This window comes from Antedon mediterranea, chromosome 1 (assembly GCF_964355755.1).
Source record: "Antedon mediterranea chromosome 1, ecAntMedi1.1, whole genome shotgun sequence".
Classification (NCBI taxonomy): domain Eukaryota; kingdom Metazoa; phylum Echinodermata; class Crinoidea; order Comatulida; family Antedonidae; genus Antedon; species Antedon mediterranea.
In genome coordinates, this window is record NC_092670.1 from 8,701,930 (window position 1) to 8,723,511 (window position 21,582).

At 32.1% G+C, this 21,582-nt stretch overlaps 1 protein-coding gene across 1 annotated transcript; it reads left to right on the top strand.

Annotated features, from left to right (window-relative positions):
• The first annotated feature begins 8 nt into the window (after positions 1-8).
• Positions 9-20,771, top strand: LOC140040981 (uncharacterized). Its single transcript, XM_072087300.1, has 20 exons — positions 9-14; positions 227-334; positions 418-570; positions 4,487-4,621; positions 4,900-5,004; positions 5,174-5,278; positions 5,448-5,555; positions 7,030-7,137; positions 11,973-12,080; positions 12,170-12,274; positions 12,925-13,062; positions 13,744-13,851; positions 14,019-14,126; positions 16,062-16,199; positions 16,694-16,778; positions 17,460-17,588; positions 18,323-18,454; positions 18,750-19,142; positions 19,293-19,625; positions 19,885-20,771. The coding sequence occupies exons 1-20, from the start codon at positions 9-11 to the stop codon at positions 20,406-20,408; spliced, it is 3,129 nt and encodes a 1,042-aa protein (XP_071943401.1). The 3' UTR covers positions 20,409-20,771.
• The last annotated feature ends 811 nt before the right edge of the window (positions 20,772-21,582 follow it).

A 21,582-nucleotide genomic window follows, 5' to 3' on the forward strand; every position in this document is an offset into this window, starting at 1 on the left:
GCGGTATCATGGGGGTAAAATACTCACTGCTTATTTACACCGACAGAGCATTGACCATCATCTTTAAAAGTTTACATGATAAGTCCTAGATTCTATTTACGATGATAATGATACAATCGGGAAAAAACAAAGATAAATGTCTCTTTGAAAGGTGAAAATCGAGAGCAAAAAAGTTGTACGTGCTCACTCACCCAATGTCTCTGCTTATAGTTATTATTCTTTTCAGGATGGAGACACACCACTACATCTATATCTAAGTAGGAGATCTGAAGTTAAATTAGAGATAATAAACTGTCTCGTAACTAACGGTGCATCAATCACAACTCCAAACAATGTATGTACATTTAATTTTACAAATAGTTTAATTACAATTGTAATTCTAAACCAATGAGGCTTAATAATTATGATTTATTTCAGGATGGAAACACCCCACTACATCTATATCTTAGCTTATTCCGATTCAGTTATTTTGGCTATAAATTTGGTTATGATCTGATGGAGGATAACAAATTTGAATTAGAGATACTGAACAGACTTGTACATCCAGATGCATTAACCACATCAAACAAAGTAATGTACAATACATTTTAACAAATAATGTAAACCTTTAACATGTCTAATTGTTTTTTCTTATCAATTTGTCATAGAATTAAAGTATTATAGTGCACCTGATGTATTGACATAGCATAGTATTGTATTTCAACTTTATACAGAATAATACAATTTGATTTAGTTGAAAACCATTTTTAATAGAAAAATGTAATGCAGAATACTATTGGACATTCATTTAAAAGGAATGGCTTAAATATTTTTAAAAAGTAAGAAGATAAGACTAGAGATACATTAACCACAAACAAAATAATTTACTACTATGGGGCCTGTGTCTGCTGCAACTGCTCAAAGTATGGTATAACTTATACCGTATTTTTATACGGTATTTTTTATACCGTATTTTTAGTACCCCGTTTCTGCTAACAATACTTCTTGGGTGGTCGTGTTAAATTTCATCCTTTTTACCCAAATTGCCATTCATTTATTTGGTCGATAATTAAAAGTCGCAATACAGGAGGTTTTACGTCTCGCTTTCAACAGCCTAGCCCTAGTTATAGGGCCCGTTTCTGCTGCCAACCCAAAATATACCGTATAAACATACCGTATATATACCGTATATGAAATTCGTGCACCGTTTCCGCTGCACATACTTCGTGGGTGGGTTGTAAAAAAGTTGGCTTTCATTACCCAAAATGCATTTCGTGAGACGGAAGTATGGATTGACATCGTGTAGTGAGGTTTTTACCTACATGCTGACAAAAACAAAACAATGATGGTTTCTCAAAACGTCGTAGCATTGCTTTCTATTTTAAATCTAATGAGCAGAAGTGGCAACGAATTTACACCGCACATACAAGCACAATCTAGAAATGTCACTATAAATATATAAACTCTGTTATTCAAATTGAGTTTATATTATGCTATATTATCCTATATTGCCGTTTTAATTTCCATTTTCTATTATAGAGTACAGTATTTTACCATGATTTTACATCACGTTGTTGTCGTCAGGGAGTTGTTATTAGACTCCCGGTTGTCGTGTAAGAACATTCGATTTATTGTAATTAAAATCTCGGTATCTCTTCTGTTGCCATGCAGTCTCCCCCCAACTTTCGCTTCCCCCCACAATTGAATTGCAAAAATAGTGATTTGTTCGGTCCACAGTGACATTTTGATCTGTTGCTTGCTTTTACACGTGTTTTTCAACTTTCAATGCAGTAGAAAAACCAAAACAAACGCGTCGCGCTCTGTTAGTTTTTGACCTCGTGTCATGAGTCGGGTCACATTTACGGTATATTTTGAGTGCAGCAGAAACGGGGAACGAAATATACGGTATATTTTGGAATATACCGTATAATATCCACAAACGATGGGCCCCGTTTCTGCTGCCAAAAATATACCGTATATATACGGTATATTTTATATACGGTATATTTTTTGGCAGCAGAAATGGGTCTCATAAAAAATATACCGTATATATTTGCGGTATATATACTGCATAAATATCCCCATCGTTTGTGGATATTATACGGTATATTCCAAAATATACCGTATATTTCGTTCCCCGTTTCTGCTGCACTCAAAATATACCGTAAATGTGACCCGACTCATGACACGAGGTAAAAAACTAACAGAGCGCGACGCGTTTGTTTTGGTTTTTCTGCTGCATTGAAAGTTGAAACACACGTGTAAAAGCAAGCAACAGATCAAAATGTCACTGTGGACCGAACAAATCACTATTTTTGCAATTCAATTGTGGGGGGAAGCGAAGGTTGGGGGAAGACTGCATGGCAACAGAAGCGATACCAAGATTTTAATTACAATAAATCGAATGTTCTTACACAACGTGATGTAAAATCATGGTAAAATACTGTATAATAGAAAATGGAAATTAAAACGGCAATATAGGATAATATAGCATAATATAAACTCAATTTGAATAACAGAGTTTATTTATAGTGAAATTTCTAGATTGTGCTTGTATGTGCGGTGTAAATTCGTTGCTACTTCTACTCATTAGATTTAAAATAGAAAGCAATGCTACGACGTTTTGAGAACCATCATTGTTTTGTAAAAACCTCACTCACACGAGGTCAATCCATACTTCCGTCTCACGAAATGCATTTTGGGTAATGAAAGCCAACTTTTTTACAACCCACCCACGAAGTATGTGCAGCGGAAACGGTGCACGAATTTCATATACGGTATATATACGGTATATTTATACGGTATATTTATACGGTATATTTTGGGTTGGCAGCAGAAACGGGCCCATGGGGATATTTATGCAGTATATATACCGCAAATATATACGGTATATTTTTTATGAGACCCATTTCTGCTGCCAAAAAATATACCGTATATAAAATATACCGTATATATACGGTATATTTTTGGCAGCAGAAACGAGGCCATAGAGATGTTGTGAGAGCACAGAAAACATCGTAATGGGGACAAGTAATTCGTTCCCTCCCCCGAGTTATTGTCTTTTGCAATGTTGTACTGCTTTTGTATGCTCTTCAACTTTGAGTTTACTTGCTTTGGAGACAAGTCTATTCCGTACTCCTGCTTTATTTTTTTAGAAATGTCTTTATAAATGTGGTTGTCCCTTTTATTACCTTTTAGTTGGCCGGACATTTTAGCTTCCCCACCCATATTTGAAAATTGGTAATAATATTTTATACCACTAAATTACAGTTGAACCACTCTCATTTGTACACCCCTGTTTAAGGGACACCCTTATTAAGGAGTCAAGACTTACTGTTAAAACAAAAAGCTACATGCCTAACCTTCCCCACACAGATTTATATAGTAACTACTGTGACGCCTTCGCTCCACATTTTCGCCGAATATATCTATGCACGTGTGTAAAACAGGTGACAGCGACAGAAAATAAAAACACGATGTTGACCTCATGTCGCAGGTTAAAAAAATACGGTATTTTTTATTGGTAGCAGAAAAGGGTACAAAAAATACGGTATAAATTTGTAAATAGTTTATCCACAAATTTTGTGGGGAAAATACGGTATACAAAATATGGTATTTTTTTTATGAGCGCAGTTTCTGCTGCCAAAAAAATACGGTATAAATACGGTATTCAAAAAATACCGTATAAAGTATAGTATTTTCTTGGCAGCAGAAACAGGGCCTATAATAGTGCATCCAATGTATTACATTATTATCATTGCACATTGTGAAAGATAAGCACATTGTGAATGAAAGATTGTGCAAAATAAGGAAAACAAAGATAAGACTGTTATTTTAATTGATATGTAATGACATAGCGTAGTATTGTATTCATCTTTATTATGTTGCAAAGTGGGAATGATACATTTTCCAAAAAAAAACAAAACAAGTAACAGTGTTATTTTTATTTTGAATTGTAAGTTCAACATTAAAGATGTATTGGCCCTCTTGACTAATTCCCAAAAAAAAAATAAATAAAAATTCCAGTCAAAGTTTTCGATCAAAACATATCTCATAATCCAACGCTCTGTATGCATAATAAAAACTTCCTCGCGATCTGTGTGAAAACACCTTCTCAACCGTGACAAGTTGTAAACAATACTAATTAGCATCATGCATAATGCATACTCATGTTTTGAAATCTTTGTTTACTTTCACTCGCGACGATTTTCCAGACGAAATGTAATCAAATTAATTTACCTGTTAATTATGTAAACGTGTTGTTTTTGGCTCGAATTTTCGACTTAAAGTGAATGACTTTAATATTACTTTGATATGGCAAATTTAAATTTAGAATACTTTGACCTTCATTTTTTTGTGTTTCAATGGACATAATACATCTTTAATTGATGGGTTTTTTAAATAATCAACATCATGGCAGATGTTTGTAATAGTAAAGTAACAACATGCCCACTTTAGAGCATCTGGTTGCAAACAAGTAGGCCTTTATGATTATGATTTTTTTCAGGATGGAAACACCCCACTACATCTATATCTGAGCATATTAAATCCAGAGTTTATAATTTATCTGATGAGGGGTGGTACATTTGAATTAGAGATTCTGAACAGTCTTGTTCATCCAGATGCATTAACCACAAACAAAGTATGTACAATACATTTAAACAAATAATTTAAACATTGAACATATCTATCTTTTTTTTCTTGTGATGGATAGTGCACCCAGTGAAATGACATAGCATTGTGTTTCATCTTTATTATACAAAGCGGGAAACATACTGTACATTTGCAAAATACAATAAAGAAATAAACATATGATGACTGATACCTTAATTATAAATTGATTAGTTAATATGAATTGATCATATTATATTGTAAAGAATGAAACCAGTTAGTGGCCTTGATAATTATGATTCTTTGCAGGATGGAGACACACCACTACATCTATATCTAAGGAGTTCTGAAGTTCAATTAGAGATAGTAAACTGTCTCATAACCAATGGTGCATCAACCACATTTCCAAACAATGTATGTACATTTAATTTAATACAAATAGTTCATAAACAGTAGGCTAATATTTCTAATAGCACTGTCTCATCGGGGATTAAACTTATATCCTTCCGTGCATGTAAAAGCAACAGACAAATTGTAAGGAATGAAACCAGTTATAGGCCTTGATAATTATGATTCTTTGCAGGATGGAGACACACCACTACATCTATATCTAAGGAGTTCTGAAGTTCAATTAGAGATAGTAAACTGTCTCATAACCAATGGTGCATCAACCACATTTCCAAACAATGTATGTACATTTAATTTAATACAAATAGTTCATAAACAGTAGGCTAATATTTCTAATAGCACTGTCTCATCGGGGATTAAACTTATATCCTTCCGTGCATGTAAAAGCAACAGACAAATTGTAAGGAATGAAACCAGTTATAGGCCTTGATGATTATGATTCTTTGCAGGTTGGAAACACACCACTACATCTATATCTGAGATGGAGTTCTGAAGTTAAATTAGAGATAGTAAACTGTCTCATAACCATTGGTGCATCAACCACATCTCCAAACAAGGTATGTACATTTAATTTAATACAAATAGTTTATAAACAGTAGGACAATATTTCTAAGCACCCTCTCCTCAGGGAGTAAACTCATATCCTTCCCCGCACGTAAGGGCAACAAACCAATTGTAATTAAGCATCTCCTTCCGCGCACGTAAGGGCAACAGACCAATTGTAAAGCATCTAAAAACTTGATAATTATGATTCTTTGCAGGATGGAGACACACCACTACATCTATATCTGATGAGTTCTGAAGTTAAATTAGAGATAGTAAACTATCTTATAACCAATGGTGCATCAATCACATCTCCAAACAATGTATTTACATTTAATTTACACCTCTGGCAAACTATGCCAACAATGTTTTTTTGCTTCCTTATATCAATACAAATCAATTTTTTGCTGTTGGCCGAAAAAAAATTGGGATGCTTGGTCAGTACAGGGGCCAAAAGGTCAATATGGTCAAAGTTAAGACTTTGCGTAACTTGGTGAATATTTTTTGTGCCAAACTACTTCGAAGATCCCTATTCCTATTCACTCTAATGGGAAACTTTTGCCAAAAGTGGACGGAAAACCCTTTTCTGACCACTGGTCAAGAAATTGGTCATATGAATATCTCAGCAACCACTGGACAGAAAGTGATAATTGTGGTCTCAAATTTCTTGCAAAGTATATGTTTATATTTGTTCTAATGTATTAAAAATAATAAAACTGTCAATAAACCCTTAATTTTTTACTTTGACATATAGCCGGCACAAAATTGTTTGCTTGCAGCTCACTTTTCATATATCAGACATTGTTGGGCGGATATGGTTGTAGTTGGTGTCAAAATACTCAGAAGATACATATTTCTATTCACTTTAATGGACAACTTTTGCCAAAAAATGACCATGAAACTTTATATTTGATCATTGGTCAAGAAAATAGCCATATCAATATCTCAGCAACCACTATTAGTGGTTGCTTTCTATATAGAAAGTTATAATTTTAGTCTCAAATTACTCGCAATATATAATTATACTTGCTCTAATACAACAGAAATACACAAAATGTTTAAAAACACCTTATTTTGACATTGAACCTATAGCTGGTACAAACATTTTTGCGTGGAGCTTACATTTTTAATAACTAGCGAATGTTGTCTTTGCTTCAAAATACATTGATATCACTCTAATGAACAAGTGCCAAAAGACATATCATGACCACTGATCAAGAAAATGAAATATTTAGCAACCTGGTGGTCACAAAGTGATATTTTTCGTTCATAGACATATTGTATTTCATATTTTAATTATAATTTGTAGATTTAATATGAATTAATGGTTTTAAAATAAATAATCATCATATTCAGTGCTACTGTATTCATTGCAGATGTTTGTAGGCTAGTAATAGAACTTTTTTGTAAATCTTAAAGTTGCAACATGTCTATTTTATAGCATGTCATTCTAAACCCGTAGGCTTTAATGGTTATGATTTATTTCAGGATGGAAACACCCCACTACATCTATATCTTAGCTTATTCACTACAAAATTGGAATTAGAGATACTGAACAGTCTTGTACATCCAGATGCATTAACCACATCAAACAAAGTAATGTAAAATACATTTTAACAAATAATTTAAACCTTTCATTTGTCTAATTATATTTTCCTGTCATGGAATTAAAGTATAGTGCACCCAATGTAATGACATACTGTAAGTATTGCATTTCATCTTTATTATATTAAAAAGCGGGAAAAATACTGTACATTTGCAAAATACAATAAAGAAATAAGCATATGACTGATACGTTAATTATAAATTGTAGATTTAATATGAATTGATGGTTTTTAAATAGATAATCATCATCATTGCAGATGTAGATCAGTACTAGAGCCTTTTTTAATCTTAAGTAACAACATGGCATTTTTATAGCACCTAATAAGTATGATTTATTTCAGGATGGAAACAAATTAAACCTAGTTTAAGCAACGTTGGGCTCGGTTGCATCTGGATGGAAGACCGTCTAGAAATAGCGACGGGTGCTGTATATACACCAGAGAGTGATGGTGTAATGATAATATCGGACTAGCATGTGATAGGCATGGGTTCGGGGTTATCTCTACCATACTAATTGCATCCTTAGGCAAGATGCTTTACTCTCATTGCCTCATCCTTCGGATGGGATGTAAAGCCGTTGGTCCCGTGTACTTAACAGTGCACTTTAAAGAACGTGGTACACTATTCGAAAAGAGTAGGGACCCAGTGTGCTGATCTGGTAGGCGCTGCACTGCTGGCTGCCGTTGGTCCATGGAGGGCCCAGAATAATACATTTTTAGCTATGTTTACTGGGGCACCACCAATATTCCACACCCAATTTATTAATTAAAAATTTCAAACATTTGTATTCATGTTTCGCATTACTAAAAACTCCCTCGTTTTAACTTGTTTTTTAGTCAGTTCTATTCTTATGAAACAAGTCTAAATCAGGAACATTTTAGTCATGAAAGTATTTTTTTTTTAAAGAAGTCTTTCTATTTATCTTTAACTATTTTTACTGCAATGTATAATGATTTATTAAATATTAAATAAGGTTTTTCAATATTATTACTGCTGTTTGTAGATCAGACATGGAGCCCTTTTTTATTTGAAATACCAACATGCCAATCAGGGGCGGTTGCAGGACTATTTTAAAAGGGTTGCCCAAATATTCCAGGGCTGTAGACACTGAGTAATTGACCAAGCAAATTGTATTCTCTCACTGTAGTGAGCTAGCAAACAGAGGATTATAGCCTATTATTCCTCCGGTAATAAAACATACGCGACTAACAATATAAGATAACATTTTTTTTTTCGTTCATTGCGTCACGGGGAAGTCCCCGATGAAGGACTTCTGGTACGGTAAAAATAAATAAATAGATTAGGGAAAAACACCGGCAAAACGCAATAATTATGGACAAATTGATTATTAGCCTTGGCAATATGCCTAATATTTAAAAGGAATGAATATAGGCTATATTTCGTCTGTCGATGATTTTTTTTTTGTCGCGAAGTTCATGTTTGAATGCTTGATCCATTAGAGGTAATCTGTGATGACGCTAGTAGCACTGATATGCGTGGGTAATTTATGAATGGCGTAGTAGGCTACATACACGAGCCTAGATCTGTACTGCCGTTCATCTTCAGAAGTTTATCGACCGACATTTATTTATTTTTTGTGGCAATCAAAGTTGAATATATATACTGAAATGTTGTAATTAATTAATTTGAAACGATATGAAAAGATGAGGAAATCTGTGAGAATGAGAAAAAGTCGCCCCAACCGAGACTCAAATCATATAAACACAGCAGGCAAAGAACATTAATTCTAAACCGCCCGGTGATATACTGAAATTTAATTAATTAATTTGAAACGATAAAGGTGAGGAAATCTGTGAGAATGAGAAAAAGTCCCCCCAACCGAGACTCAAACTCGGACCATCTGCTTGATATGCAGTTGCCCTAACCATTAGACCACTGGGGCTTTCATGGTATTGTTCAAACTCAATTGGATAGTGACTCTTTAACATTCTCGGCGTGGTACAGCGGAACAGCACTAGTCCTCAGTTGTACGCACGCGCAACAGAGATCAAATTGATACACCCTCATCTTTCAGTATTTTTATTCACGAGGCGGGATCTCCGAAGAGATATTTTTATATATATAAACACAGCAGGCAAAGAACATTAATTCTAAACTACCCGGTGATATACTGAAATTTAATTAATTAATTTGAAACGATAAAGATGAGGAAATCTGTGAGAATGAGAAAAAGTCGCCCCAACCGAGACTCGAACTCGGACCATCTGCTTGATATGCAGTTGCCCTAACAATTAGACCACTGGGGCTTTCATGGTATTGTTCAAACTCGATTGGATAGTGACTCTTTAACATTCTCGGCGTGGTACGGTGGAACAGCACTAGTCCTCAGTTGTACGCATGCGCAACAGAGATCAAATTGATACACCCTCATCTTTCAGTATTTTTATTCACGAGACGGGATCTCCGAAGAGATACTTTTATATATATAAACACAGCAGGCAAAGAAAATTAATTCTAAACCGCCCGGTGATATACTGAAATTTAATTAATTAATTAACTATATATATTTCTCATGTGTAGTAGAGCGTTTCTTTGATTTGAATAGTTTGTATTATAACACAAGTTCATTTTGGATTTTAAGTAAATTACCAATGGTTTACTCAAAGTCATGTAGCTAATCCCTCATTATTCAATAAAAATGTTATTACTATACTACATTGTTGAAAAATAGATTGCGTGATATGAAAATGGATTGATAGTAAAACGTAACAAACATACGTTTTTGTCTGGTTATTAGGTATTCATGCATTCATGAAGCGGAGGATTATTTTTGTAGCGTTCCATTTAAATTAAATTTTGCTACAAAGAAATATTTTGCTTTTGAAGGTTGTTAAATTTGTTGGCGCCAGCATTACTTCTTTTACCAATTTTACCAATTAATCTAACATCAAAACATTCAACAATGATACTTTATGACTACGCCTATCAAGTTCCGGCTCCGGACCCCCACCTCCCCGAAATGTTAAAGGTTCCCTTTTTTAGAGAACACACTAACTACATTTTTTTTTTTCGTCAATGCGGTACTTCTGGTACGGTAATAATAAAATACTATCAATTAATGTAAATTAATTATTATTATCAAATAATGATTTAAAAAAGTTACACAAAAAATATGAAGATGCTGCTATAAGTATTGAGGAAAACGTTAAATTGTATTATTTTGAATTAAATGCTAAATTAGTCAGCAGTTAATTAAAACCACAATTTTCAAAATTCATTTTCATTTATCCACTATAAACTGTACAATAAATAATAAATATAAAACAAAGAAATTAATTATAGGAAATTTGCAGAAAGAACGGAAAACAAAACTATATGCAAAATTATGATTTGGCCTTAAATTGGAAAAAACGCAATAATTATGCAGGCCCGTAGCCAGGGGGGTTTTTATGGTTCGGGCGAACCCCCCTTAACCAACTGCGAACCCCCATCCCCGAAATGCCCAATACCTCACCCTCATCTCCAAAAATCCTCCAAATACGTGCCCCACAGTACAAAAAGTTGTTTGTAAATTGAAAAATTCGTAAACTTGTTCGTGAACCTTCTTCTCTGTATGAGCGTCAACTAGTGATACGTGTCTGTAAATTTCTAAAAGCTGCAAATGAATTGCCGATTTTAACCTGAAAAATAAATGTTTGGTCCCTGCATGTAACATGATATTGACGCGTCTCATAGCGAGCTGGCGCACGAACGATTCGTACAAAGGACACCGCCAGACAACTGCGTACCTATAATTGTTTAGATCACTGGCAGTCAGGCAGCATGCATAAAGTATATAGCCTTCCGACGTACATCAGTATTTATGTGCGACTATGAAGTATAATGTATCATAGAGGATTATATAGTGAATATTAATATTTTACACTATAATATCTATGGTATCAAGTACTGTAGTTCACATTATGGCATCCGATTATTTTTTTCTAGACCACCAGCCGATACGTACTAAAATGTATCAATATCACCTTTTACATATTTATATTCCTCAACAAATTGCTGTCAATAAATATTATAGATAGAGCTAGCAAATAGCATTTGCCTTCACCCAGTGTGCTTTTTTCGGGGCTGCTCCTAGATATACGTTCGCATTGAACTTGAACGCAAAACAAAATACGGAGTAAATGATCAAACAATCGGCGGTTCCGCACAGAGCACGCACATCTAACATACGGCAACAAATAGTTATCGTCATTTAAATTATCGACGTGTTTGAGGAGGAGGAAAAAGTACGATCTTTTTGCTCATTGGTTATATAGCATGCTGCACGAGAGTGTCTTTTCCGGCCATCTAGGGGTGTCATTTAACAAAATTCGCTTCGCATCAGGCTGGGGGGAGGGGGGGGGGGTGTTTGACCCAAATATTTAATGTCCGAACCCCCCCTTGACAGATCCTGGCTATGGCCCTGATTATGAACAAATTGACGACCCAATATGACAGGTTTTCTCGAGCACTGTGTGTGTTGGCCTCCTTTCGTACCTCTCATCAGGAGAGATATACATCTCCCTGCTCTCATGACGCGCGTACCACAAGCAACTAGTCAATCAGAAAGTCATTCTGTGCATGCTCAGAAACGTATCTACACTTATCTGTGAGTGGTATAGTAGGCCTATTGGTGACTGCTGTGCATTTACTAAAATTTCAATATTAATAATAACCAACGGTGCATCAACCACATCTCAAAACAATGTAGCCTATGTATATTCAATTTTACAAGTAGTTCATAAACAGTAGGCCAATATTGAAACATAAACAGTAGGCCAATATTGAAACCAATTATATCTCTTGATAATTATGATTCTTTGCAGGATAAAGACACACCACTACATCTATATCTAAGAAGGAGTTCTGAAGTTAAATTAGAGATAGTAAACTGTCTCGTAACCAACGGTGCATCAACCACATCTCAAAACAATGTATGTATATTCAATTTTACAAGTAGTTCATAAACAGTAGGCCAATATTGAAACCAATTATATCTCTTGATAATTATGATTCTTTGCAGGATAAAGACACACCACTACATCTATATCTAAGAAGGAGTTCTGAAGTTAAATTAGAGATAGTAAACTGTCTCATAACCAGTGCATCAATCACATCTCCAAACAAGGTATGTACATTTAATTTTACAAATAGTTCATAAACAGTAGGACAATATTCCTCTGTATGTATATTTAATTTTATAGATGATCTATAAACTGTACGTCAATACTACTAGCAACAGTAGATATTAGACATTTCAAGTCAAATAACACAGCAGTAATTAGGGAAATTGAGGCCTAGACCTACTCATTTGATTCAGATCAAAACAGTAACATTTATTTGTTTTATATATTAAATATTATATATATTTGGATTTTATAAACATATCTCCTGTTAGTGTTAATGGCGCTAATGTAGTTTCGTACCCACCTCTTAAAATGACTCAAAATTGTTTTAATAATTCATCCAACCTACTCATGGGTTGTCGACAACATTTTGCAAGCATAACATGGTAAAAAATCGATAATTTTTTATTTATAATTATTTTTAATGAATTAAAGTATTGTGTACCGAATGTAATGACATAAACATATTGTATTTCATATTTTTAATTATAAATTGTAGATAATATGGATTGATGGTTTTAAAATAAATAATCATATGCAGATGTCTCTAGACTAGTAATAGAGCCTTTTTTAAATCTTAAAGTAACAAAATGTCTATTTTATAGCATGTCATTCTAAACTCGTAGGTTTTAATGATTATGATTTATTTCAGGATGGAAACACCCCACTACATCTATATCTTAGCTTATTCACTACAAAGTTTGGCTATGATCTGATGGAGGGTGATAGATTGGAATTAGAGATACTGAACAGTCTTGTACATCCAGATGCATTAACCAAATCAAACAAAGTAAGGTAAAATTTAAATATAATTTAAACCTAAAACCTGTCTTTTTTTCTATCATGAAATAAACATATAATGTATTCAGTGTATTGCATTATTATCATTTTATTGCAAATTGTGAAAGATACATTTTATTATATTACGATATTCTTATTATGAATTGTGATTTAATATTTATTGAATTACAGCTTTTTAGTAATAATATAATATTCTACCTATTCAGATTATAAACATTTGGAAAGTATAATATTTCATAAAGAAGTTATTTAATTAAACTGATTAATCATTGTGTATCAACCAGAAATTCATTTTACTCTACCAGTTTTTATTTTTATTATTGTTATTATTATATCATATTATTATCGTTGTTGATTCATAGACTTTAGAACAGGCGTGACATGTACTGATATATTTTTTATGATTAGTTTGTTTAGGTTTGTATAACATATCAACTAAATTAATTATTTCTTAACAATTAAATCACATTTGTTTATACTAGATGTTTGTTTATAAAGGCAACACAATTACTAAAGTTTCAATATTTAATAATTGAGTAAACAATTTTTTTTAAATCTTAAAATCATGCATCATCACATCACATGTAGTATTGGATTATTGTCATTATATTACAAGTAAAAGCCAATTATATTTCATCTAGTAGCCCTTGATAATTATGATTCTTTGCAGAATGGAAACACACCACTACATCTATATCTGAGATGGAGATCTGAAGTTAAATTAGAGATAGTAAACTACCTCATAACCAACGGTGCATCAACCACATCTCAAAACAATGTATGTACATTTAATTTTACAAATAGTTCATAAACAGTAGACCAATATTCCTAAGAACCCTCTCCTCAGGTAGTGAACTTAAATCCTTCCACACACATAAGGCAACAGGTCAATTGTAAAGCATCTTGAAACAAGTTATAGACCTTGAAAATTATGATTCTTTGCAGGATGGAGACACACCACTACATAAATATCTGAGAAAGAGGTCTGGAGTTAAATTCGAGATAGTAAACTGTCTCTTAACCAACGGTGCATCAACCACATCTCTAAACAATGTATGTATATTCAATTGCTGTACTGTACGTCAATACTACTAGCAACAGTAGTTATTAGACATTTCAAGTCTAAATATCACAGCAGTAATTAGGGAAATTGAAGCACTTGATGGATTGAATTTTTTTTGTTAACCAGAGTCATACACCTATATGAAAACAATAAAAGCAATTGAAATTATGTAAAATCACAATTTTATACTATATTATATTACATACATACGGTAATAATACAATTTGATTTAGTTGCAAACCATTTTTAATAGACTAGGGGTCAGTCTTTACCGAAAACAACCACAAACAACCGAAAACAACCGTAAACAACCCGAAAACAAACCGAAAAGAAAATAAAAAATCTATACCGAAAACAATTTTGTATAATATTTTTGTTAATGTCGCCCTCTATTGATGGGTGTTTCTAAAGCTAAGACCATACAGAAAGAAAACCGCGCGCACAAAATCCAAGGAAGACCCTACAAAATAGTAGTGTGCACAAAATACAACTCAAAATCCTACAAATTCAATGATATACACAGTAGACTACATTTACTTACAAAATCTATAAACACATTTCGTTTTTAGTCTTTATATTTTCCAAAACAAAGCATGATTTTACCTAACTTTGCGTGATTAAGGATAAAAACGTTATTTACTCGACTGCGGTAATTTTACTGAATAGATTTTATTGTGAATCCTTTATCGTGAGCTTGTTTTAAGTATACTTCATAGTCCTTAATATTATCAATATTCTTTAAATATTCTTTAAAATATCATTTTGTATTATCTTTGAAAATCTATAATTAAATTGATCATGATTAACCATAGTCAATTTACTTTCTATACTATGGATTAACGTATTCACAATTATTGTGAAGAGTAAATGCGTTGGTTTCTGGATCAAAAATCGACAGAATAAAATTAAAATATTTTTATAGATTCTCTAGGTAAATGCAATGTTATCATTGATTGATTGATTGTACGATTTTTAGTTGTATTTTGGGCACGTACTACCATTCCGTAGGGTCTTCCTTGGCTTTTACACACGCGGTCTTCTCTCTGTCATGGTCTTAGCTCTAGAAACACCCATCAGTAAAAGGCGACCTTAAAAAGTCATATACAAATTTGTTTTCGGTATTTAGACTAATTTATTTTGTTTTCGGTTTGTTTTCGGTTGTTTTTGGCTGTTTATAGTTGTTTTCGGTTGTTTATGGTTATTTTCTGTTGTTTTTGGTAATTAGACTGACCGGATACTAGGGGTGCATTAACCACAAAGTAATGTACTGTAAATAGTGCATCCAATGTTATACAAAAAATGAGTGTAATATGGTACAAATAATGGCATGAGGGGACTGATGAAAGGTAATATTTCAATGAGGGGAATCTAAATAGATTCCTGTCATTTGAATCAGATTGAATGAAGGGTAGCTTTATTTGTTTTATATATTAAATATGTATTTGGATTTTATAAACATACCTCCTGTTAGTGTTAATGGCGCTAATGTAGTTTCGTACCCACCCCTTAAAATGACTCAAAATTGTTTTAATAATTCATCCAACCCACTCATGGGTTGTCCACAACATCCTGCAAGCATACATTTTAATTTTTGTTAAATAATTTTTTATTTATAAATATTTTTAATTAATTAAAGTAAATGTGTAATAAATTTTGACAAATAATTTTTTCACCTTAAACTTGTCTAATTCTTTTTTTCCTATCAAGTATTGTGTACCCAATGTAATGACATAAACATGGGTATTTCATATTTTATTTATAACTTGTAGATTTAATATGGATTGATGGTTTTTAAATAAATAATCATCATCATTGCAGATGTTTGTAGTAATAGAACCTTTTTTTAAATCTTAAAGTTGCAACATGTCTATTTTATAGCATGTCATTCTAAACTCGTAGGTTTTAATTATTATGATTTATTTCAGGATGGAAACACCCCACTACATCTATATCTTAGCTTATTCACTACAAAGTTTGGCTATGATCGGATGAGGATTGGTAAATTGGAATTAGAGATACTGAACAGACTTGTGCATCCAGATGCATTAACCACATCAAACAAAGTAAGGTACAATTTAAAAATAATTTAAACCTAAAACTTGTCTTTTTTTCTATCATGAAATAAACATATAATGTATTCATTGTACAGTACTGCATTATTATCATTTTATTGCAAATTGTGAAAGATACATTTTATTATATTACGATATTCTTATTATGAATTGTGATTTAATATTTATTGAATTAATACAGCTTTTTAATAATAATAATATAATATTCTACCTTTTCAGATTATAAACATTTGGAAAGTATAATATTTCATAAAGAAATTATTTAATTAAACTGATTAATCGTTGTGTATCAACCAAAATTCATTTTACTCTACCGGTTTTTATTTTTATCATATTATTATTGTTGTTGATATATATAGATACTCATATACTTTAGAACAAACGTGATATATCTTTAATACAATTATTTTGATTTGGGTTGGTATAGCATATCAACTAAATCAATTATGTCTTAACACTGACAGTTAAAGCACATTTGTTCATAGATGGGGAAGACGCCGGTGTCTATTTTAAAAGATAATGATCAGATTGACCTAGAAGTAAAACACACGATATTGAAGATATTTGACAGTAAGTTAATGTTTTAAAATTAATTTAATCCCCTGAATCCAAACCTGTTTTAATTGTTAGCTTTAGTTTTAAATTTAAAACAAGATTCTTTACTTGATTTTGTACAAAAACTAAGTTTTTCACTTCTTCAATTCATGGAATTTTAAAAGTTTTGAGAATACATCGATTTCTGCTGTGTTTAAATTCGTGTCTAAGCCTGTTCAGCTTACTAGAAGGTGCCAGAAGAGACACGTGAAAATCAATCTAAAACAAGAGATAATAACGACCAACATTGATTTCAATGTCTTGAGCGACATCAGCCTCACTACTTATTACTGTACTGTATTATTGTAATCAGTCATGTAATTTGTGTGTACACGAAACGATGAGACAGTGATAATAAGTATCTTGCCTAGTAAGTAATATGGCGCTAACAGGTTTTGAGTACTGTACGATACTTTACTTTTATGCCATAATCATGCTGATGAATTTGAACATCATTTACTGTATTTTTATTGCTTTTATTTGATTTCTGTAATCACTGGATTGTATTTTCAATGTATGGAAATTGTAAATTGAACAAAATGCTCTACTTGATTTAATAGGCAGAAACCTAAATTTTATTTAGGAGTTTTAGAAAATTTATGAAATAAAATAAAGAAAATTATACTTGGCACCTGAATATATTTATTATTGTTACAGTAGCTAAAAAGTCTTCAGTGGGTCAAGCAGCAGCAGCAAAAGGTACAACTGGAAAAGAATTTGAAAAAGAACCAACATCTGCCACCACCACAACTGCATTACTGTCAACGTCTAAAAAAATGTTAACATGTAAGCCTTCTTCAAAATGGATGTAAAATATTCTAATTTTGAATAGTACAAACAAAATGCGACCAAAGATTATGATTATACAATTTAAAACAACACATACAAATATTATGCAAACAATGAATGTCTTATAAGTTAGTGAGAATATTCCATGGGTTGAAATATTGACTGCCATATTTAACAATGCAGAACTGAATTAAATAGAACATTTAATCGCTCAACTTATCCTGATTTTTTCACCATTTGTATTCAGTATGTAAGCTTTATGCAATTTGGCCTGTATTATATGTCACTACTTTAAAGCACAATAAAATCTGTCTATAGTCTGTATTGCAGTTAAATCAGTATTATAACAATCATTTCAATGTCTTATTAAGTAGGATATCTATATAAATACAGTGTAATTGTAATCGTTATCAAGTTTCTATCTCACTTTCTATTGACAGCAAAAACAAATTAATTACATAAAGCAATAATACTCCTTTACTTTTCAGTTAATGTCACAGTTCATCTCAAAAGCATTAAAGTTCCACCACATCCACAGTATGTTGTAGACATGTTTGAAGACATTTTTGGTGGAAAAAATGTTATACATGCTTTGGGGTCCTGAGAAAAAATCCTCTACAGTACTTGATTAGACAGAAATTGAAATTTTATCTAGGAATTTTTGAAAATTCCTGAAATACAAAATAAAGAAAATTACACTGACATTACACATTTGTATATTATTGTTACAGTAGCTCAGAAGTCTGAACTGGATCCAGCAGCAGCAGTAGGTACAACTGGAAAAGAATCTCAAAAAGAACCAACATCAATGTCTGCAACTACCACAACCGCAGGATTGTCAACGTCTAAAAAAATGTTAACATGTAAGCCTTCTTCAAAGTGGAAGTAAAATATTCTAATTTTGAATAGTACAAAAAAAATGCGACCAAAGATTATGATTATACAATTTAAAACAGCACATATAAATATTATGCCCTATTTAACAATGCGGAACTGAATTAAATAGAACTGTATTGCAGTTAAATCATGTCTTATTAAGTAGGAAATCTATACAAACAGTGTGTAATTGTTATCATCAAGTTTCTTTCTCAATCGATTTCTATTGACAGCGAAAACAAATTACTTACTTAAAAACGATAATTTTTCTTTATTTTTCAGTTAATGTCACAGTTCATCTCAAAAGCATTAAAGGTCCACCACATCCACAGTATGTTGTAGACATGTTTGAGGACATTTTTGGTGGAAAAAATGTTATACATGCTAAAGATCTGCCAAAACAAAGTGACAAAGTTAGAGAACTTGTACAATTAATAAGAGACATTGGTTTTACCATTAACGCCCTTGAGCGGAATTGTATGAAACTTCATCTTGATACGTTACATCCAAGGGCTGTATTTCTTCTAAAGTGCTTGTACACTAGTGGAAGGCTTCTAAGGTTTTTAAGTCAAATATTAGTTTCTGAAGAACATCGGTCTAAATTTGTTGCTCAATGGAATTTGCTAATTGATCAACTGCAATTTGAAGAAGTTTTCAAGGGTGTGAAACTAAAAGGTAAGAAATATTACTTGAAATTTCTTATTTCCTAGTAAACAATAATTAAAATACCGTTGTAAATGCATACATACACATATCAAGCACAAAATCAACAAAGAGCAGTCAGTGTGAATAAAAGAATTTATTTTGAACAAAACTTTTTTTCAGAAAAACTTGCATTACCAACACCAATATTACCAGCAACACCAGGACCAATATCACCAGCAACACCAGGATCAATATCATCAGCAACACCAGGGCCAATATCACCAGCAACACCAGGACCAATATCACCAGCAACACCAGGACCAATATCACCAGCAACACCAGGACCAATATCACCAGCAACACCAGGACCAATATCACCAGCAACACCAGGACCAATATTACCAGCAACACCAGGACCAATATCACCAGCAACACCAGGACCAATATCACCAGCAACACCAGGACCAATATTACCAGCAACACCAGGACCAATATCACCAACTCCATTAATAAGTAAGTTTACTTTGCGGTTGCTATAATTTTATCGATTACAAAAGTAGAATTGTTTATGCATTTAACCTATAAACTGTACAATGAATTTGCTTTAGTTTTACCATATTCATTGTTGCTAGCGAATAAGCAACATCCACTAAGAAAATGCGCTATATAGATTAGATAAAAATGAGTTATTATTATGCATAATGTTTATTATGTGATGTTGGTCATGTGTGATACTTATACTTTATGTATAATCAATTTTATATCTCTAAAGAACATTCTACAAAACAATTGTTTGAGCTGATTGTCGATGTCAATTCTTTCTGGAAAGAGTATGGATATGTTAGCCTACTGAAATTATTACTATGCGAGTTTCAAAACAAAACATCTTTAATTGCAATACAGAATGGTAAAGATGCACATGGTCTCTTCAAGCTACTTGTGGGGCCAGGGATTCTCAACAATTCCGATGTAACAGTTCTTATTGAAGCTGTCTATCTGAGTTGTTTAGTTGGTTTAGAATCAAAGATAATGGATATGGTACCGTCATTTAAAGGATTTGAGAATGTTGAGGTTCGTAAATTCTCAAAACGTAGGCAAAATTTAGTTAACTTTGGTTTTATAATAAGCATTGACACAATGAAATGGATTGAGCAATTGTACAATGTTAAGTCAGAAGACCAATGGGATTTGATCTTCAAAATTGAAATATTAGGTAAATTGCCATTTTTAGCTGAAAAGCTTAAACAAGAAAACATGATGGAGGAGTACGAAATCATAACATCATCTGATAACTAAATTGGTTATATGCATTAATGTCACTAATATTTTTTAGTATTAGCTTGCTGGTCAGTAGGCCCTATTACTGTATATACTGTTTTATTTTTAAATTGTATTATATATCTTTTATACTGCTCGTTTGTAACTGTCATAAATTTCCTAATTTTATTAAACATGCAAAGACAAATGTTTAAACATTTTTTTAACAAAAATTTGAAAATGTAAAAAAAAAAATGTACTAAAGTGCTGCAAGTTTAAAATACAAAATAAACTGAATCTAATCGTGATAAATGAATTCATACAGCAGGTAAACAATTAAAAACAATTCAACTAATTGTAACAAGAACTAATCTATTCAATGTTTATATTTAATTTAAATATAATGGCTATATTACAATTTTTGCTTAGGTAATTATTTTTACCATTGTCTACAAAAACTTTTACAATAAAGGTATTCGTTTTTCCATGATGTGTATGAAAGTTTCTTGACTATTAAATTACATTGTAAATAGTAAAATATATTTTACAATTTGCAATGTAATTTAATATTCAAGAAACTTTCTATAAATTTGTAACAACTTTTGCTAGACTTAATAATCCTCATCATTCCACTGGAAAAGGACACTTTTATTTAGTAAATATAAATTTTTTAAATTAAATTGAACTTAAAGTAAATATAAATATTTTTGTAATTCATTGTGTTACTAACCAGAAATTCTATGTCAACATGAATTTTATTTAGGACAAATAAAATGAAGTATAAATAATTTGAAATTTGTTAAGTTAATAATAGATTCATTTTATTGTTTTTAACATAATTACAGTATTTTAATTATGTCATAATAAGTAAGTATAATAAGGTAGGTTTTTGTTAATAGCAGGGAGTTGCTACAGCTCCCTGATAATAGAGAAAACCAAGCAATCACATATACAGTACTATATTAAAGGTTGGTTTCCACTTGGGAAAACAAGGTCGTAAGCGCAACGTAAGCAAATTGACCAATGATAAACGACTTTTTAGATAATCCATCGCTTGTGATTGGTCAAATTACTTAGGTTATGTTGCGTCCCTGCTTTAGTTTAATGATCATTCCCCATAATAAAGATATTGCTTAAAATTGAGACCTTAAAATATTTTTAGTGTGTTAAGTGCGGAAGACTGTCAATTGCAAACAAACTTACTTGAGTTTTG

Coding starts and splice junctions, on each gene's coding strand:
- LOC140040981 (XM_072087300.1), top strand. Junction 5,279..5,447: donor CAACCACATTTCCAAACAAT/GTATGTACATTT, acceptor GATTCTTTGCAG/GTTGGAAACACACCACTACA. Junction 5,556..7,029: donor CAACCACATCTCCAAACAAG/GTATGTACATTT, acceptor GATTTATTTCAG/GATGGAAACACCCCACTACA.